General features: G+C 35.1%; 1 protein-coding gene across 1 annotated transcript in view; it reads left to right on the top strand.

Annotated features, from left to right (window-relative positions):
* Nucleotides 1-739: 739 nt before the first annotated feature.
* Nucleotides 740-18,020, top strand: part of LOC129521320 (transmembrane protease serine 11G-like) — a 43,990-nt gene continuing 26,709 nt past the window's right edge. Inside the window, exons 1-2 of the mRNA XM_055342648.1 lie at nt 740-894; nt 16,615-16,736. Of these exons, the coding sequence (XP_055198623.1) occupies nt 884-894; nt 16,615-16,736 (133 nt within the window). The 5' untranslated portion in view covers nt 740-883. The remainder of the gene's footprint in view (nt 895-16,614; nt 16,737-18,020) is intronic.

Genomic DNA, 18,020 nt, shown 5'->3' with positions numbered 1-18,020 from the left:
GGGGTTATTCAGATGGTGTGAGAGCCAGGCAAACCAGAGGATATCCTCCTGGAGGAGTCATCTTAGAGTGTAGGTTTTCAAAGTCTATGGACGCTATTTAGACAGATTCTGGTTAAATTCCTTGAATCTTACAGCCAGGTGAATTTTGAATTGAGAACGATGCTAGAAAGAAGGGAAAGGAAATTTTAGATGTGTGGGCAAAGACAAATGGGGAGAAAAGGACTGTATAGATAGAAAAGAAAACCCAAAGTCAAAGAAGGTTAGATGCCTCTGTAGCTACAAAGGAGAGCCTATGGAGAGAAGATAATTAGCTGGTGAAGCCCTTAAAAATGGCAATTGGCTCAAATACATTTTCATTTTCCTACCTTAAAGCTGGAACCCCTTTTCGAGGACACAAAATGAACTACTAGGCCACACATAGTAGTACAGATACTATTGCACTAAGAAAAGAAGTCAAAGACTAACAAATGTTTTATAGAAACCTCTGAGTGTACTTCATGCTTGCCTTTCAAGATGAACCACAGAACCTGAAGACCAGACTTGTAGTGACTCAGAACAAAGAGTGACATCTCTTGAAAGACAAATCCAAGTTTTCAAGGGTGTTGCTTAGGTTTTGAACGCAATATTGTTTCTCATTTATTTTCATTAGCCAGAACCAGGAAATTCTTAGTTCCTGCAACAAAGACTTATCAAGTGATTCTCTGTTCCAAACTCTACGATTGGTTAAAATTTACCCATCCCAACTTGTTAAACTAGTTTATTCTAAATCCTTAAGCATTTTTTAAGTCAGCTTACAAATCTGAAGGAATGCCCAGGATGCCATTCATCTGACAAGAAAGCACAAGCAACACTGAAGTGGAGGAGTTTGCGTTCCCAGCAGCGTATGATGTATCAGTAAGTTTAACTTGATTTCCTGTTTGAAAAAGTTGTTTTAGGTTGTGGTCCCTAATTCTGAAAATTATCCTGAATTGGGAATTTAACAGGTTTTTAAAAATTAAATTTAACCTAATAAGTTGTTAAAGAAAATAATGTAGTCATTATTACTACTAGTAATAATGATTGACTAGTATGATTATTACTAGTCATAGTAATCTTTTTATTTCAGGTATCCTTGCTAACAATTTCATACTTAGGATTTGAAAAATTTAAAAAGTTGGATTTTAATTGGAATTTTTAACGTGAAAATGAGATAATCACAGAGAGGAAAGGGAAGGAAAAACAGAGCCTGAAGTAACATTATGGAAGTTTGTAGGAGTGGAAGGATGTGGTAATCCAGACTCTAGGATATATAATGCCATTTGTGATCTCTCTAAATTTTACATTTAATTGACACATTGAAGAGAACAGAAATATACAAACTGTATAGGGAGTATTGTATTTTACCCTGATTCTGAAATTGATAAACATTAAAACTCCAAAAAATGAATAAGAATCTTAACGTCCTTTGAGAAGTCCTTTGCTTTTTAAAAATAAAACTTTAGGGCAACTGGGTTGCTCAGTGGTTGAGTGTCTGCCTTTGGCTCGGGTCTTGATCCCGGGGTCCTAGGATCAAGTCCCACATCAGTCTGTCCATGGAAGCCTGCTTCTCCCTCTGTCTCTGCCTCTCTCTGTGTGTCTCTCATGAATAAAAAAGTAAAATCTTTTAAAAAATAAAATAAAATAAATAAAAACTTTAGGGGTGCCTGGGTAGCTCAGTCAGTTAATTGTCTTCAGCTCGGGTCATGATCCCTGCATGGGGCTTCCTGCTTCTCCCTCTCCTGCTTCCACTGCTGGTGCACATGTGTACTCTCTCTGTCAAATAACTAAATAAAATCTCTTTAAAAAACCTTAAAGAACAATATAAGAACAACTTATACGTAAGAATATCAAAAGAAAGTAAGAGCAAATAAATAATCCTAAAATTTTTGTATTTTAATAGACTTAGAATGAAGTCTATAGAAAATAAATCTTAGATATTTTTTGTTCCCACTCCCATCTAATCTGTTCTGTATTTTTTAATATTTTGAATATTAATTCTTTCTGTAAAAATATGAGTCAATTAGTACAAATAACTCAAGATAATGAGGGAATTACAAAAGTCTTTTCTAATGTTGTTTAGAATTCCACTATATCCTTTGTTGGTAATAATTGGATGTTATTTATAAAACTCAATTAAGCATCTGTGGATTTCTGAATCACAATCCCCCAACAGATTTAATTCTCTCCAATCATTCAAAATGTTCCCCTTTCTGGCTCCTCACCGTAGATCCACAAGCTAATAGGTTTATCTTGTTAAAAGGCAAAGGAACAAAATAAAGGAACAAAAACAACTTTTCACATTTAATTGATACTATTTCTAAAATTGAAACATATTAGGATTGCTTTTTAAATGGAATGTAACAGAAGTAAGATGATGATCATTATTAATATTATTTTTATTTTTACTTAAAAGTATCTCCATTCTGTAGGGAAAAAAGTGGTGATTCCATACAATAAAGGTAATTCCATTAATCCTATTTTTCCCCTCTTTTTGCTCTTCAATTTCTTTAATAATCCTATATTTCCTCAAAAATTACTATGTACTGAGGTGCCTGAGTGGCTCATTCAGTCAGTTAAGTATACAACTATTGATTTTGGCTCAGGTCATTATCTCAGGGTCTTGAGATTGAGCCCCACATCAGCATCCATGCTAAGCATGTAATTGGATTTCATATCATGTTCAGAGATTCTTTTTTACACAGAAATATTTTGTTTACCCATCTAGTAAGCCACTCTGTATTTAGATGTAGTGATATAAATAGGTGTAAATACATTTATAATTTTTTGTCATTGTTTTCTTTCCGAAAACCGAGTAACTATGGAATAGATTCCTTGGATTATCATATTCCTACAATGAGGCTTTGAATAATTTTACATTTCTCTTTGCCTCACAGAGATATTAGTCTTTTTTAATTGAGATATAATTGATATATAGCATTGCATTAGTTTCAGGTGCACAATATGATTTGATATTTGCCTATATTATGACAAGACCACCACAATAAGTCTAGTTAACATCCACTGCCACACAGTTATAATTTTTTCTTGTGATAAGAGCTTTTAAGATCACTCTCTTAGTACCTTCCAAACATACAATATAGTTGCCTTGCTGTAATTTATATATCCATGAGTTAATTACTTTATAACTGGAAGTATGTACCTTTTGACACCTTCACTCATTTCTCCCCATCTTCCTTACAGCTTCTGGCAACCACCAAGAGTCTTTTCATATAGTCATACCCATTGATGGGTTTTAAGTTCTTTCCCACATTAAATCAAGTCTGTGTTTCATACAATAGGCATAAAAAGACTATGTCCGGTGATTTTTAATTTGGAAACTAAAGTTGTCATTTAAATGGCATATGTCCCTATTTTCTGTAATAGTGCCTGGGGCTCTAGGAATTCAGCACTATCAATGTAAGACAAGGACACGATACAAAAAAAGAAAAAAAGAAAAATAATGAGACAACAGATGGCCGCTAATCTGAGAAGGAATAATTAATATCTCTGAAGTAGCATAATTCCAAGTTTAAAAAGCAATTAAAGTTTCATTGGAACACACACACAATATACATGGATATACATTTGTATTTTCTTTTTGATATATTTTTTAAAAATAAGACTTAATAAGATACAAACATCTGTTTTTCTATGGTTAAACATTTTTATAGGAAAATGGCGTGCTAGATTATCATTAAACTTCTATTTTTTATTTTTCAATCTTAGTAAAATGGACAGATATATTGTAAACAACACTATTATAAGGAACATCCTTCTGGCTGATTTTGGCACACATTCAAAATTGTTTCCTTAGGAGAAGTTATCTTTTGCACTTTCACAATTTCTGGAATGGCGTTCCTTGATTAACAAACTGCTCTACATCCTAAATTTTTTTCTTTGCATATTCTCTATACCCTTAGAAAACTGAAATATATTTCTTTCCATAGGATACTTTATTTTTTACAACCATCTCAACTAAGGGTTTATTACTGAAGATTTAGTCTTTGTCCTCCTCACTCTCTAATGCCACCGGGGACCATTGCCCTCCACATCCCTGTAAATGCCCTTGCAAACTTCCTTGTTCCTCTGAGGTTCACACAATTTACTCTCTGTCCCCTTTCTTTCCTCATGGCAGTTCTTATGGATCTGATTATGATTATGATTATGATTATGCCCCCCACTTTATTGAAGACTGGTACTTGCTTCCCCATCTTTCTCTACTTCAAGTATCACATCTACTCTAGGTAACATCAGTGCCCATGCGCTTGATATGCAACACTCTAGTCATTTATTTCCTTGATCTCCTAATCTCTATAATATTCTCTTCAAATATTACTCTCATGTCCACACCCTAGACTTTGTCATGACTTGGAATTACTCTTTGTGAATCATAACTTTGGACAACTATCTCTATCCTAACCTTCCTTCTTAAAGCTTTAGTTACTTCTAATGTGTAAGAGTATTTTTTTATTCATTGGCTCCTCTAATCTGTAAATTCTTTTTTTTAAGATTTTATTTTTAAAATAATCTCTATACCCAACGTGGGGCCCAAATTTATAATCCTGAGAATAAGAGTCACATGGTCTACTATTAATTCTTTATACCCATTAGTTGCCACCCCCAAAACATACATACACCCACACACACACGTTCTTTTTTGTTTTTTAATGACCTTTATGTTCATGATTTCAACAAATTTTTAAAAACATTTTATTTATTTACTGGAGAGAGAGAAAAGGGCACTTGAGAGAGCATGAGCAGGGGAGAGGGGAAAAGGGAGAAGGAGAAGCAGAGTCCCTGCTGAGCAGGGAGCCTGAATCAGGGCTCAATTCCAGGACCTTGGGATTGTGACCTGAGCCAAAAGCTGATGCTTAACCAACAGAGCCGTCCAGGAGTTCCTCAACAAATTTTTTAATGATGCCGAACTCCATTAAATTCTACTGTCCTGTGTTTCTTTCATCATTCATACCTCGATAAATTCTAGAGAGTCTATGACTGTCTGAACAATGACACATCCCTGCTCAGACCACTGAGGAATGCTACAGAAAATTCACAAATTTCCAAGAGACGCCAGTTCATCTGAGGACTGAGCTCTAATCAGCATTCCTATTACATCCCCTTAGTCTGTACTCCCATTTGCCACAATGACTATTTCCACTCTTTCAGCCTCTTCAAATTTTCAATTCTCACCACCTGTCCTCTCATGTTTCTACTAATGTGATTCATTAATTAGATGGAAACTCCTTCAACTTCCTGACAGCAAACCAACAAACCTGCCTATATCCATTCATACTCTAAGAGGATGCCTATAGTGTGTCCAAGTTTCCGGATCTACTAGGCTTAACCATATGAAAATGTCAATTCATGACCACTTTTGACCTCTACCAATGGCAATTTTGTATGTGAGAATCTCATAGTTTAGAATCCAGGACCCTTCAAATATCCTCCCAACCACAAGATCTCTGTGGCTGGTTAACACCATTGTAAGTATACTCAAAATTGTCCCATTCACAAGGAAAAAATTTCTCCATCCACCCCATATGCCTTGATGACTGATCTCTCTCTTCCCATCCAGAGTCAAACTCTTGGTAAAAAAAAAAAAAAAAAAAAAGGTTTATATCTGTTGTTCTGTCTTTTCAGTCCCAATTTTTCCTCAAATCCACTGACATTTGGTTTATAATATCACTACTCTGTTCCTTCTCCTGTCCTAGGTCACCAATGATTCACTACTACTTAATCTAAATTTTTATCATATTTGATTTCTCAACAGTATATAACACTATGGATCACTCCTTCCTAGAATATCCTCTATCTTTCATTATTATATCACCCTTTACTTTCCTTCTTATTTTCCTCTGTGGTTTTCGGCTTCTTTATTCCTTGCCCATATCTTAAATATTAATCTTCTTTAGGATTCCTCTCTGAGCCTACATACTACCTGCCATATTCCAGGTGCTAAAAATACAATAATAGATTTGACACAGTACCTGGCTTGTTCACTGCTATAATCTCAGTTACTAGAAGTATCTGGCATTAATATAAATATGGAAATCATTTTCAAATGGTAAAGTAAAACTGCTACATTAAAAGGAATGCATACTGAATGTTATTTATTCATGTTAACCTACCTACTCCTTTTCATATTTGTAACATATAAACTTGCAATTTGCCATCCCACTTTCATTTTACTTACAGAAAATTGATAAACAGATTTGATCTCTCATTAGCCTTTCCATCTCCTTTTAAAAAAAAAAGTTGTCAAATTATTGTGTTTTCTTTGATGATGTCTAGTTCTGCAGGTCATTTTGTGAATATCTCATCCAAAAACACAAAAGTAAAAAATGAAACTCAGTCAAGATCATGTGGAACTGATCTAATTTTCTTAGCTCCAAGAAGTCTATAAACTTTAATTTTCTTAGCTCCAAGAAGTTTATAAGCAAAGTTATCAATTTTTGTCAAATGTTATTATCAAACAACTTAAAATAGTGAAAAAGACAAAATTTATATAGACAAGGAAATTTTTAAAAGAAGAGTTCTCCTCCTGGAGAGATTTAAGTGAAATCTTAAAAATTAAGCGGCATTTAAGTGAAATACAATGTTGTTTTGTTTGTTTGTTTGTTTGTTTTTAGTTCTTTTGAATAGTTTTTTGCATATACAATATTTTAAATGTACAAATATTTTAAAGAAATAAGTAGTTTGCAATAATTATTTATTTTTTAGACTTATGAAAGAGGATTTTGTAGCCTGAAAGTAAATATTGCCCAATCTATCCACAATTGATCTTATTTCATGAATTCACAGCACAGTCATATGCTGCTTCTAAGTTTACTAGCCATCTCAGAAAAAGTACCTTCCAAATTTCCTAGCTTTTGACATAATACTGAGTTAAAATGCAGTCTTGATCCTCAGTTTTAGTAAATGAACCAGACACAGAATTTCAGACTCATGCATAGGGGGAATAGTGAGTAAATACTGAGAATATATCTTATACAGACCAAGAATCTAAGTAATAATAAGATGAACTCAATGTTATTTTATTTCAACAATAACAACAATGAGTATACTCAACTCCTACCAAAGACGAAAATTGTCACTGGGTACATGGTAGGAGGTTAAAGAAAACCCGATTTCTGGTAAAAGGAAGATTGAGAAAACAATAAATAATAACAAATGTAATGCAATTTAAGATTCAATAAATGTTAAATACAGATATAATCAATGTACTTCAGCAGCACTACCTAATAGACTAGTACTCGTGCTGGTGATATATGAAATGACTTTATGTAGTATTTATTTTAATGTATGAGAGAGAAAATACAGCTACTATATCAAACTCAGTATTAGGTGGATATTATGGCTTAGAGATGGGCTACAATATTTCATTTTAAAAATTTAAGAAAATTGAATTACAAAATTGACCTATATTAGCGCTTACAGCAAAAAATTATAATGATTGCAATTGAAATTTGGAAAACAACTCAGAAAAAGAATTAATTGTAAACAGGACAAAATTTAAGCACTCCAAATAGAGCAGCTGAATAAGGTCTTAATGATGAGTACATATTATGTAAACAGGGAAGTGAGAGAGGGCAATTCTAGACTGGTATCTTTAACAATGAAGAATGCTTCCTTCGTTAATGTAATAGGTGTTTTGTTTTCGCCCAAGTTGACATCCTCAAGAAAATGCAAATTAGAAGCCCTACTTTTTAAAACAAACTCTCACTTTATGGGTTTATTATGGAGGGTACTTATACACTTCAGCACTCAGAGAAATAAATGATAAGCAAGCCAGGGAAAGTTTTGACTTTTAAGTTTCATTGTTGTTCCTTTTTATAATTACAACAACTAAATATTGCTTTGATAGTAACTACCTGAACTTGTCAATCATTTCAAGTTTATCAAACGGAATCCTCTGTAATTCTTGTAATTCAAGCTCAAATGCCAACTTTTTGGCAGAATAATCTGTTCTCTCTATTGTCTATTTTATGAAGAACTAATACATTAAAATCCAGATTACTGAAATACTCCCATTCCAAAATAAATACCAGATTAGAGCAAATAGCATGGAAGAAGCATCGGGTTGTAGATCATCAGAACACCTGAATAAAGATTCCTCTAGTTAATAGCTATGCATCATTAGACCATATGCAAGATCTGTTTTTACCACTGTACTGATATTTGAGATAAACACCATGAAAACTATGAAAGATTACAAATGTAAATGGTTATCACTGTTAATGGAATCCAGTGAAGGTGCCATTGAGAATATGGGCAGCCCGGGTGGCTCAGCAGTTTAGCGCCACCTTCAGCCCAGGGCCAGATCCTGGAGACCTGGGATCGAGTCCCACTCAGGCTCCTTACGTGGAGCCTGCTTCTCCCTCTGCCTGTGTCTCTGCCTCTCAATCTCTCTCTCTCTCTCTCTCTCTCTCTCTCATAAATAAAAAGACAGAGAGAGAGAGAGAGAGAGAGAGAGAGAGAGAATGTACTAGTAGGATTTGATAATGACTCTAGTGCCAGATGCAACTGTATAACAAACGACCAAGCGATTTTCTAGGGGTTTATTATATTTTTCTGACTTGGATTCCTACTCAAGTTTCTGAGAACAGACCTAATAGAATGGTTTATTGTGTCCTACTTATAAATGAATTGTCTCTTCCTCAAAGGATTTTAAATCTCTCCAACAAGAATAATAATTTTCTGTCCTCTCCTTCTTTTGGGGGTGCTCTAAAGGTCATAGCCCAGATAGCCAGTGACATCACTATCTTGAGACACATGATTCAGGAATGCCTCTCCTAGATGGTCTGCTGAATGGTTTGACTATAAGTCTTTGGTTGCCATGGTTACTCCACAAAATACTCAAAACACTTAATTGCCATGTACTACTTCTCTGAGTTTTGGAGTTCTTCCAGATTCTCACACTTGGACTGAAAATAAAATTGTTTTTTAGTAAAATTCCACTCAGCAAAATTTACTTCCCTGTTCCCAAGCTTCTGTTTTACTAACATGCCCTATTGGTCATTGCTGTAGTAATTTTGGATTAGGACCTGTGCTCCACAGAGGAAAATGTTCATAAGTAGAAGGCAAGGAACTTAGGTGGGTTCAAATCATTAGTACTTTTATGTTCTTGAGTAAATCCTTATAGCCTCAAGTGAAAAATGGGCAAATCATATTTACCACAAGAACCTTACATAGTGTGGGGTGGATCAAGTGTTATGGGGTATGCTAAAGCTCTTTAAAAACTCTAAAGTTCTGTATAAATGAAAGCTATTATCATCATTATTATTATTGTTACAGTTGACCTGTGCCTCACCCTTCTACCCTTCCACTGCACCCTTTGTTCTTTCAAACCTGTTTGAAATAAGGTGGGGCATTTTTGAGTAAAGGATCACTCCTTATCTTCATAGGGGCCCTAAGACTCTTAGGGGCCCATGAGGCTCTGATTACACTATGTAAGTTTTATCAAACACAGACAGAAAGAGCTCCCAACAATTAAGATAGCTTATCAGATATACATGAATGCCATTTATATTGAACTGAAGTAATATAGTCACTCTCTGGCAGGTATTTTGCCCCTGCAATATGATGATGAGTAATAGGAAACTGGGGCCACGAGAACTATCTGTACACTTGGTTACCATAAAGACAGGAACTCCCAAATGAATGCAACTTCTATGCAGTGGCTAGACTGCCTTGGTCAGAGCAGAGTGTTTACACTTTTCTTTTTTCTCTTTCTTTTTCTTTTTCTTCTTTATACTTTTCAAACCATCCCATTTTGTTCAGCAGGGTCAGCCAGTCTGCTTCATTCAAGCCTGATAGCAATTGCTAACCTCAAGCGAGCACTTGCTATCTCTTCATTCTCATACCTCCGTAGGAGTCATCTGCATTTTAGAGGTTAATAAGCTCAGGCTGTAATAAATGAGGTGAATTCACATGATTAGTGAGTGCAAAGGCATTTTGTCTGAAAACAACTAAGGCTCTTTCTAACCCTCACATGCTCTCTTCAGAGAGCTCGTGAGGCTGCTGTGACCAAAGCAACCTTTAAAAAAATAATAATAATAATTTGAGAAAAATATTGCTAATTTTCTGTTGAAGACTATGTGATACTTGCAGGATTGGCTAGAAGAGGTGGAATATCATGTAAAAATGCACAAAATAGTGTAACACTGTGTTGTCTTCAAATATCTTCTTAAGAGCCTAACTCATAAAAAAATAATAAAAAAAAATTAAAAAAAAGATAGTTCCTATGACTCAAGAAAGGCTTTACTTCATTTTCGTTCACATTTTAAATTTTACTTTATTTATTTGTTTTTATTTAAATTCCAGTTAATTAACATAGTATAGCATTGATTTCAGGAACAGAATTTAGTGATCTATTACTTACATATAACACCTGAGCGCATCCTAACACGTGCCCTCCTTAATGGCTATCATCCATTTAGCCCATCCTCCAGCAACCCTCAGTTTTTTCTCTATATTTAAGAATCTCTTATGGTTTGCCTCCCTTTCTGTCTTTATCTTATTTTATTTTTCCTTTCCTTACCCTATTTCATCTGTTTTGTTTCTTTAAACTCCACATATGAGTGAAATCCTATATTTCTCACTGGTCAGATACAGTGACAGTAGAACTTGTTCATTAGAAAAAAATTGTAGCTAATATATCTGTGCATGCTTCAATGTTCAAAACAGTCCTGCTTTCTTGTGAGGTCAAAAGTTGTTGCTAAATAGCAGTAGGAAAAGAGATGACTAAGGATAAATGATGCTTAATTAAAAATATTAGTAAGACAAGGGAAAATGTACCAATAAAACTGAAGCAGTATTGGCCAAAGTGGGTGCAGTACTGCTCTGGCCAATCACCTTCTCTTCAATGGCCCTTGTCAATGGGCTATGCATTCTTTTTGGTCCTTATCAGGTTTTAATTACTTCAATACATCTAAAATTTCCTTCAAGGAATAGTTTCTCATGGACCTCACCATGTAAACTTGTGTTAATGAGCAGAGATTTGAAGAGCAGCACTCTCTGACCTTGATTATCCCCTTTTGAACTTTTATCAGCCAAAATACCAGTTATTTTAATTATGACATCCGTCAACTTTTCATTTATGAAACATTATGTCTTTCTTATTTGCATAATGTGGAGTTATAGAAACAAGACACACAGCTTGTCAGAACAAGAAACATAAAAGCAAGCACAAATCTCCTTATTTAATCTTTTGCACAACTTTTAGTTAGTATTTCTACTCACATCACAGATTTTATGTAAGTCTTATCATATCTGGTGGTACAATTAAATCATTATCATCATCACTGCTAAGCCACTGTTATTATGAATAATAACACCGTCACCTTGTGATATTTGCATAACAACAGCTTTCTTCCAGAGTTATTCTACCTTCCTTGGGCAATGGATTAAAAATCCAGCCAGATGATTCACCCTTCTTGTCTTGTCTTAAACTTTCTCATACTCATTATTGTAGTTCTTTCCCTACGGATGCTCCAAAATGTGATTATCTGATAATGCCTACTTCTGAAACCTGAGATTTCTCCTGAAGGCTCTGGTAGCCCCCCTTATCCCAAACTTAGATTTTCTTATCTGCCAGAATTCTCCATGGAAATTTTCAGGGCTTTGCTAGGTTCTTAAGTCTTAAGGGACTTCCCAGTCTGTGCATAGTTTCTGGCCTGTGTTATTGCCCAAGGTCTTGGCACCAGTATTTATTTCTTTCCTGTGTAAGCAACACATCTACCATCCAGCACACACTTTCACCAGCTCATTCCACCTCATCTATGTACAAACTCCTTGGTATTCTTTCTCTGCAGCTTTTGATAATAAAAATAATAAAATAACCAAAACTCCTAAGTCTTTACCATGTTTTAATTACTATTCTAAAAAAAATTACTATTCTAAATGTTCTTATGTATATTAACTCATTTAGTCTTTGCAATAATCCCACAAGATGGGTATTATTACCCCCTTTTGGTAAAGATTTGGTAAAGGGAACCTTTACCAAAGAGGTGGAATGACTGCCCAGGGTCCCACATAAGGGGAACCAGGATAAGAAACCAAGTAGGCTGGCTACAGAACCCACACTCTTTTTTTTTTTTTTTGTATATATTTTTTTTATTGGAGTTAGATTTGCCAACATATAGCATAACACCCAGTGCTCATCCCGTCAAGTGCCCCCCTCAGTGTCCATCACCCAGTCACCCCATCCCCCTGCCCACCTCCCTTTCCACCACCCCTTGTTCATTTCCCGGAGTTAGGTGTCTCTCATGTTCTGTCTCCCTCTCTGATATTTTCTACTCATTTTCTCTCCTTTCCCCTATAATCCCTTTTACTAATTTTTATATTCCCCGAATGAATGAGACCATATAATGATTGTCCTTCTCCAATTAACTTATTTCACTCAGCATAATACCATCCAGGTCCCTCCACGTCAAAGCAAATGGTGGGTATTTGTCGTTTCTAATGGCTGAGGAATATTCCATTGTATGCATAGACCACATCTTCTTTATCCATTCATCTTTCGATGGTCACTGAGGCTCCTTCCACAGTTTGGCTATTGTGGACATTGCTGCTATGAACATTGGGGCACAGATATCTCAGTTTTTCACTGCATCTGTATCTTTGGGGTAAATCCCCAGCAGTGCAATTGCTGGGTCATAGGGCAGGTCTATTTTTAACTCTTTGAGGAGCCTCCACACAGTTTTCCAGAGTGGCTGTACCAGTTCACAATCCCACCAACAGTGCAAGAGGCTTCCCCTTTCTCCTCATCGTCTCCAATATTTGTTGTTTCCTGCCTTGTTAATTTTCCCCATTCTCACTGGTGTGAGGTGGTATCTCATTGTGGTTTTGACTTGTATTTCCCTGATGGCCAGTGATACGGAGTATTTTCTCATGTGCTTGTTGGCATGTGTATGTCTTCTTTAGAACCCACACTCTTAACTACTATGAACAACCTCTTTCAGAGACAATGAACCCTTCAAATCATGTGGCCATGGCTCTGGCAGAAAGAAATCTCTTTATCTCTCATCTGTTAATCCCTGAGGAAAAATATTTTGGTCATGTAAAGCATTTAAAAAGTTCCAGGAAAAATAATAGATGCCAGTAGAGCTGTCTAAAGGGAAGGACTTGAATCTATACCTTGGTAAAAAATTGTGACATTGGCTAACACTGATAAGAGCAAGAAGAACTCATTCCTTTCTGCTGAGCTTTAGTTCAGGAAATACCTCCCCATGAAGGTCTGGATAATGAGCCTCTCTGAATGTAACCAAAGGTAGAGGAAGGATCAAAAATGCTTTGACTCTTTGTGAAAAGTTTCCTAGACACTGCTCAGCTTTGCTTTGGCACAAATACCTCAATGGTGAGGTCACTTACAGTTTTTGTTTGTTTGAGTGTCAAAGGCTTCTCTGAGGCTGGATTCTCCTACACTACAGTGAATCTGTTTTGTCATCTGGATGGAATAAGTCTGACAAAAATTAAATTCTTTGAATTAGAAGGATTAGGATGAGGGAGAAGCCAGAAAGGAAAGAGAAGGAGAGAATTGTCCGTTAGAGATTTTTGTGTAAAATTTGTAATTGTGGGGCAGACCGGGTGGCTCAGTGGTTTAGCGCCTGCCTGTGGCCCAGGGCCTGATCCTGGAGACCTGGGATCGAGTCCCACGTCGGGCTCCCTGCATGGAACCTGCTTCTCCCTCTGCCTGTGTCTCTGCCTCTCTCTCGCTCTCTCTGCTTCTCTCATGAATAAATAATAAAAATAAAAATCTTTTTAAAAATTTGTAATTGTGTCTTGGGCAGGAGGGAAAACGAGTGCTTAAGCTCGTTCTCCTGCCATATCTGAAGAAATTCATCTCTAACAAAACTCTCGGCTGAAAAGAGTTTTTGTGTCAGAAATAGTTTAGGGTTGCCTCCTCTTTTACGACACACTATTTTATTTAATAGACAAATATTTACCAAGTACCTATGAGGTGCAGGCTCTACCAATCTGGAATAACCACTGATATCAGCCACTGAAATTCATCAGTGTGTAAGTTAGATTAGTACTGAAAAGAAATCAGGGAGAAAACTTATTTTATTTTTTTAAAAAAAACACCTAGGATTAAATATTTTAGAGCATGTCTCTATAATTAAGAAAATGTACTCAATCAGTTTTTCAATTTCAACGCATACATAAGACTATAATTCAGTCACAGTGATGTTCCTGGTGTTAGAAGTTCAACAGGAAACCACACCCTTTTGATAATGAGAATTCTGTTGTGACATAAACTTCCTTTCTATGAATGGTTTTCCGTATCTGACTCAGAGGAGAAGACAATGAGAAGGTGGGCCCCCTATTTTCAAGCTTTAAAAAACTATCATTATTTTCCAATTATTATTTCCTCCAAAGAGAAATCATTAGTCCTTTTCTGAAATTCCTTTAGAATTACTCCACAACTTTAGTAGCAATTTGTATGCACTGTGTTGTTCCTCCCCTATAAGACTGTAAGTTCCTTGAGAGGAAGATCTATTGAAGATTCTGCATTATATTCCATACATGTTTACTGAGTTAACTAATGAGCACATGCATTAATTAAGTTTACCTCTATTCTCATGCATAAATTCTACTTTCTCATGTATGTCCTTGAGAAATCCTTGTCCTTGTTTCATGTTATTTTACCTTTGTTTATGCTGTTCCTCTGCCTGTCATACCCATCATTCTTGCTGATTCCTCCTTCTCTGCCTCCAAAAGCCGATTCAAAGGATAAGTTCTTTAAGGTAAAACCATTTGTACCACTCGTTTCTCATAGCTTATTGGATTATTCTGTCATGACATTTATCACTTGAATTTTACTAGTTACTTAGCCACTAGATTACACGTTCTTAAAGATAGGAGACTATGTCTTATTCATCTTTGAATCTCAAGCAGAAAATGTTTGGCACTCAGAAGAAACTTGGTAAATGTTAACTGAATGAGTTCATGATTATCCATGATCTTCTGTTAATAAAGATGGTGAATATTTTCGTCAGCAATTTCCTTACCCCAGCAGGACCCCAGCTCTTCTAAAGATACTTCAGATGTTTGCATATTTTAAGACTCATGTCTTACTATGAACCAAAGAGTGGTAAGCACTTTGGATCCTTCCAGAAACACAGCAGGACTCAGAATTAGTACTACCTGATTGAGATAGTCATGAGAGCTCAGGTTGATGGTTCTGGGGTGAGGAAACTGCCTGTAGCTTCTTTGCCCAGATATAGGAATAAAGAAGTATCCCTACTTTTTCCAGATTATTGATGCCAAAAGTCCCACCCTCAGTTGATATCTTCAATTATTTAGTGGGGATCTACTTTCTACTTTACCACAACCAGCTACCAATCCAGAGAAGGTGATTCTTTCTTCTGCTTTTCCATGTATAACTTTAGCAGATCAAGAACTGGTACTTTTAACCTTCAGAGCCATATTCTTGCCCATTTCTCCTGTGGATGATATCTTCCTAGACAACCTATGCCAGTCAGCCTCATTCTAGCCTACCTCAACTCTGTAATTGTTCAGATTTAGTCTTCCATGCTTTTTGCCATACTTACATACTTTGGTACTGTTATTGCTTTGGCATTTTTCCTTTAATTGATTCCTTATTTACTCAAGTAAATATAGCCTTATTGCATCTAATACCATCTATTAAAAATCACAGGTTTGAAATCCTATAACCCTATGAAATAGATATACATAAAATACATCAGTGGTCCTCATATCACAAAGTTCCTGGGTCCAAAGCTCTGAGGGTCACTATTTATTTGCCTGTTCATTATATTAATAATCTTTTTGGTTTACTTACTATTTCTTCCTTACAGTTCTATTTTCTTTTCTTCAAGCTGTCCTATTTTAGATGCTCTTCATATGCATTACAGATTACTTGTTTTATAACATGGGGATTATAGGATTAAGAATAGAGTTCTGAAAAAAGTCCCCAAAACCCAAAATCTAGTTCCAAATCTCCCAAAATTCAATTTTGAGATTTTATCTTTATTATTATTTGAGTATAATTGACACACAATGTTATATTATTTTCACTTGTACAACTTAATAATTTGACAAGTTTATGCATTATGCTATGTTCAACACAAGTATAGCTACCATCTGTGCCATTACATTGTTAATACCTTATCAGTGACTGTGTCCAACTTGGAGTTTTACTAATCACTCTGAGCCTCTGTTAGTTCATGCTAGAATGTGAGGAGTGACCCAGATGCCCTCATTCTTTGAGGTTTTTTAGATTTGAAGCACATGAACCAAATATATATTTTTAGTTCATTTACAAAGAAAAAAAATATTTCAGAATACTAGCATAATGAACCAGGAAGTCTATGAAGCAGTAGTCAACTATAGTATAATTCTGACTTTTTAAAAATATAAAGTCAAATACCAATCAGTGATATTTTTCATTGACAGGATTTTTATATTTTTTTTATAGAACAATATATTCAGATGTTACCAAACGCAATATGGGCTAAACATGAATTCTAGGGAAAAAACCAAACCAACCATTCTATATCAAAACTATGCAAAACTAAGTTTTTAGTATTTAAGTTTTGTTTGACTTTAATATACAACTCTCTCTCTCAAAAGGCCTGCAATACTGGGTAGAAGGACAAGTTCACTGAGACCATGGATGACAGCCCTTATTGTCACAGCTGTTGTGTTGGTTCTAGCAATAATCATCGGTCTCCTTGTTTATTTTTTGGCATTTGGTAAGAATCTTTCTCATTGTATTCTTTTGAAATTTTGAAGATCTACTCAATTTATTTCAAAACCTAATAATATTCTCTAATATTTTGGAGTGTAATTTTCATTGAAATAATACTTTGCTTAATTAAATGTATGCAAATTTTGCATCATGCAGTATTAATTTACATAAACTTCTCTACATTTGGGAAATGAGTATCTTTTTTGTATAAAAATAACTTCCAGCATTTAAAATTTGAACCGGTTCACATAATATTATCTCTTAAATAATGCAATACATCTTTTGTTATTATATGGTTTAATAACGTTTAATGTACTGAAAGTAAAAACATTTTAGTAGCAATTCTGACTTCAAGGTTAATTTATGAGAATATATTGCATTCTATCATGATCTAATTAACAGCTTAAATTTATGAATTATCACTAATAAGTAATAATTTTATCATAAAACAATTGACAACCACATGGCTATGAGAATATGTGATCTTAAAAATGGATTAGAAATAGTTGCAAATCATACATATGATAAGGGGTTAATATCCACAATATATAAAGAAGTCAAATAACTCAATAGCAAAAAGCCAAACAATCAAATTTAAGAATAGGCTGAAGACCTGAATAGGCCTTTCTCTGAAGAAAACATACAGATGGCCAATAGGCACATGAAAAGATGCTCACCATCACTCATTATCAGGGAAATGCAAATCAAAACAAACAGTGTATGTTCTCACTCATTTGGGGAATATGAATAATAGTGAAGGGGAATATAAGGGAAGGGAGAAGAAATGTGTGGGAGATATCAGAAAGGGACACAGAACATAAAGACTTCTAACTCTGGGAAATGAACTAGGGGTGGTGGAAGGGGAGGAGGGCGGGGGGTGGGGGTGAATGGGTGACGGGCACGGAGGGGGACACTTGACGGGATGAGCACTGGGTGTTATTCTGTATGTTGGTAAATTGAACACCAATAAAAATTAATTTATAATAAAAAAAAAAAAAAAAAAAAAAAAAAAAAAACCACAATGAGATATCACCCCATATCTGTTAGTGTGGCTAGTATTGAAAAGAAAAAAAAAAACAAGTATTGGCAAGGATGTGAAAAAAAAAGGGAAAACTTGTACACTGTTAGTGAGCATATAAATTGGTACAGCCACTATGGAAAACAGTATGGAAGTTCCTAAAAAAATTAAGAATAGATCTACCATATAAGTCAGCTAATCTACTTCTGGGTGTCTGAAGAAAATGAAAACACTAATTCAAAAAGATAAATGCACCCCCAAATTTCACTG

The sequence above is a fragment of the Nyctereutes procyonoides genome, unplaced genomic scaffold (genome assembly GCF_905146905.1).
Source record: "Nyctereutes procyonoides isolate TBG_1078 unplaced genomic scaffold, NYPRO_anot_genome, whole genome shotgun sequence".
Classification (NCBI taxonomy): domain Eukaryota; kingdom Metazoa; phylum Chordata; class Mammalia; order Carnivora; family Canidae; genus Nyctereutes; species Nyctereutes procyonoides.
This window is presented reverse-complemented; position numbering and strand designations above follow the sequence as displayed.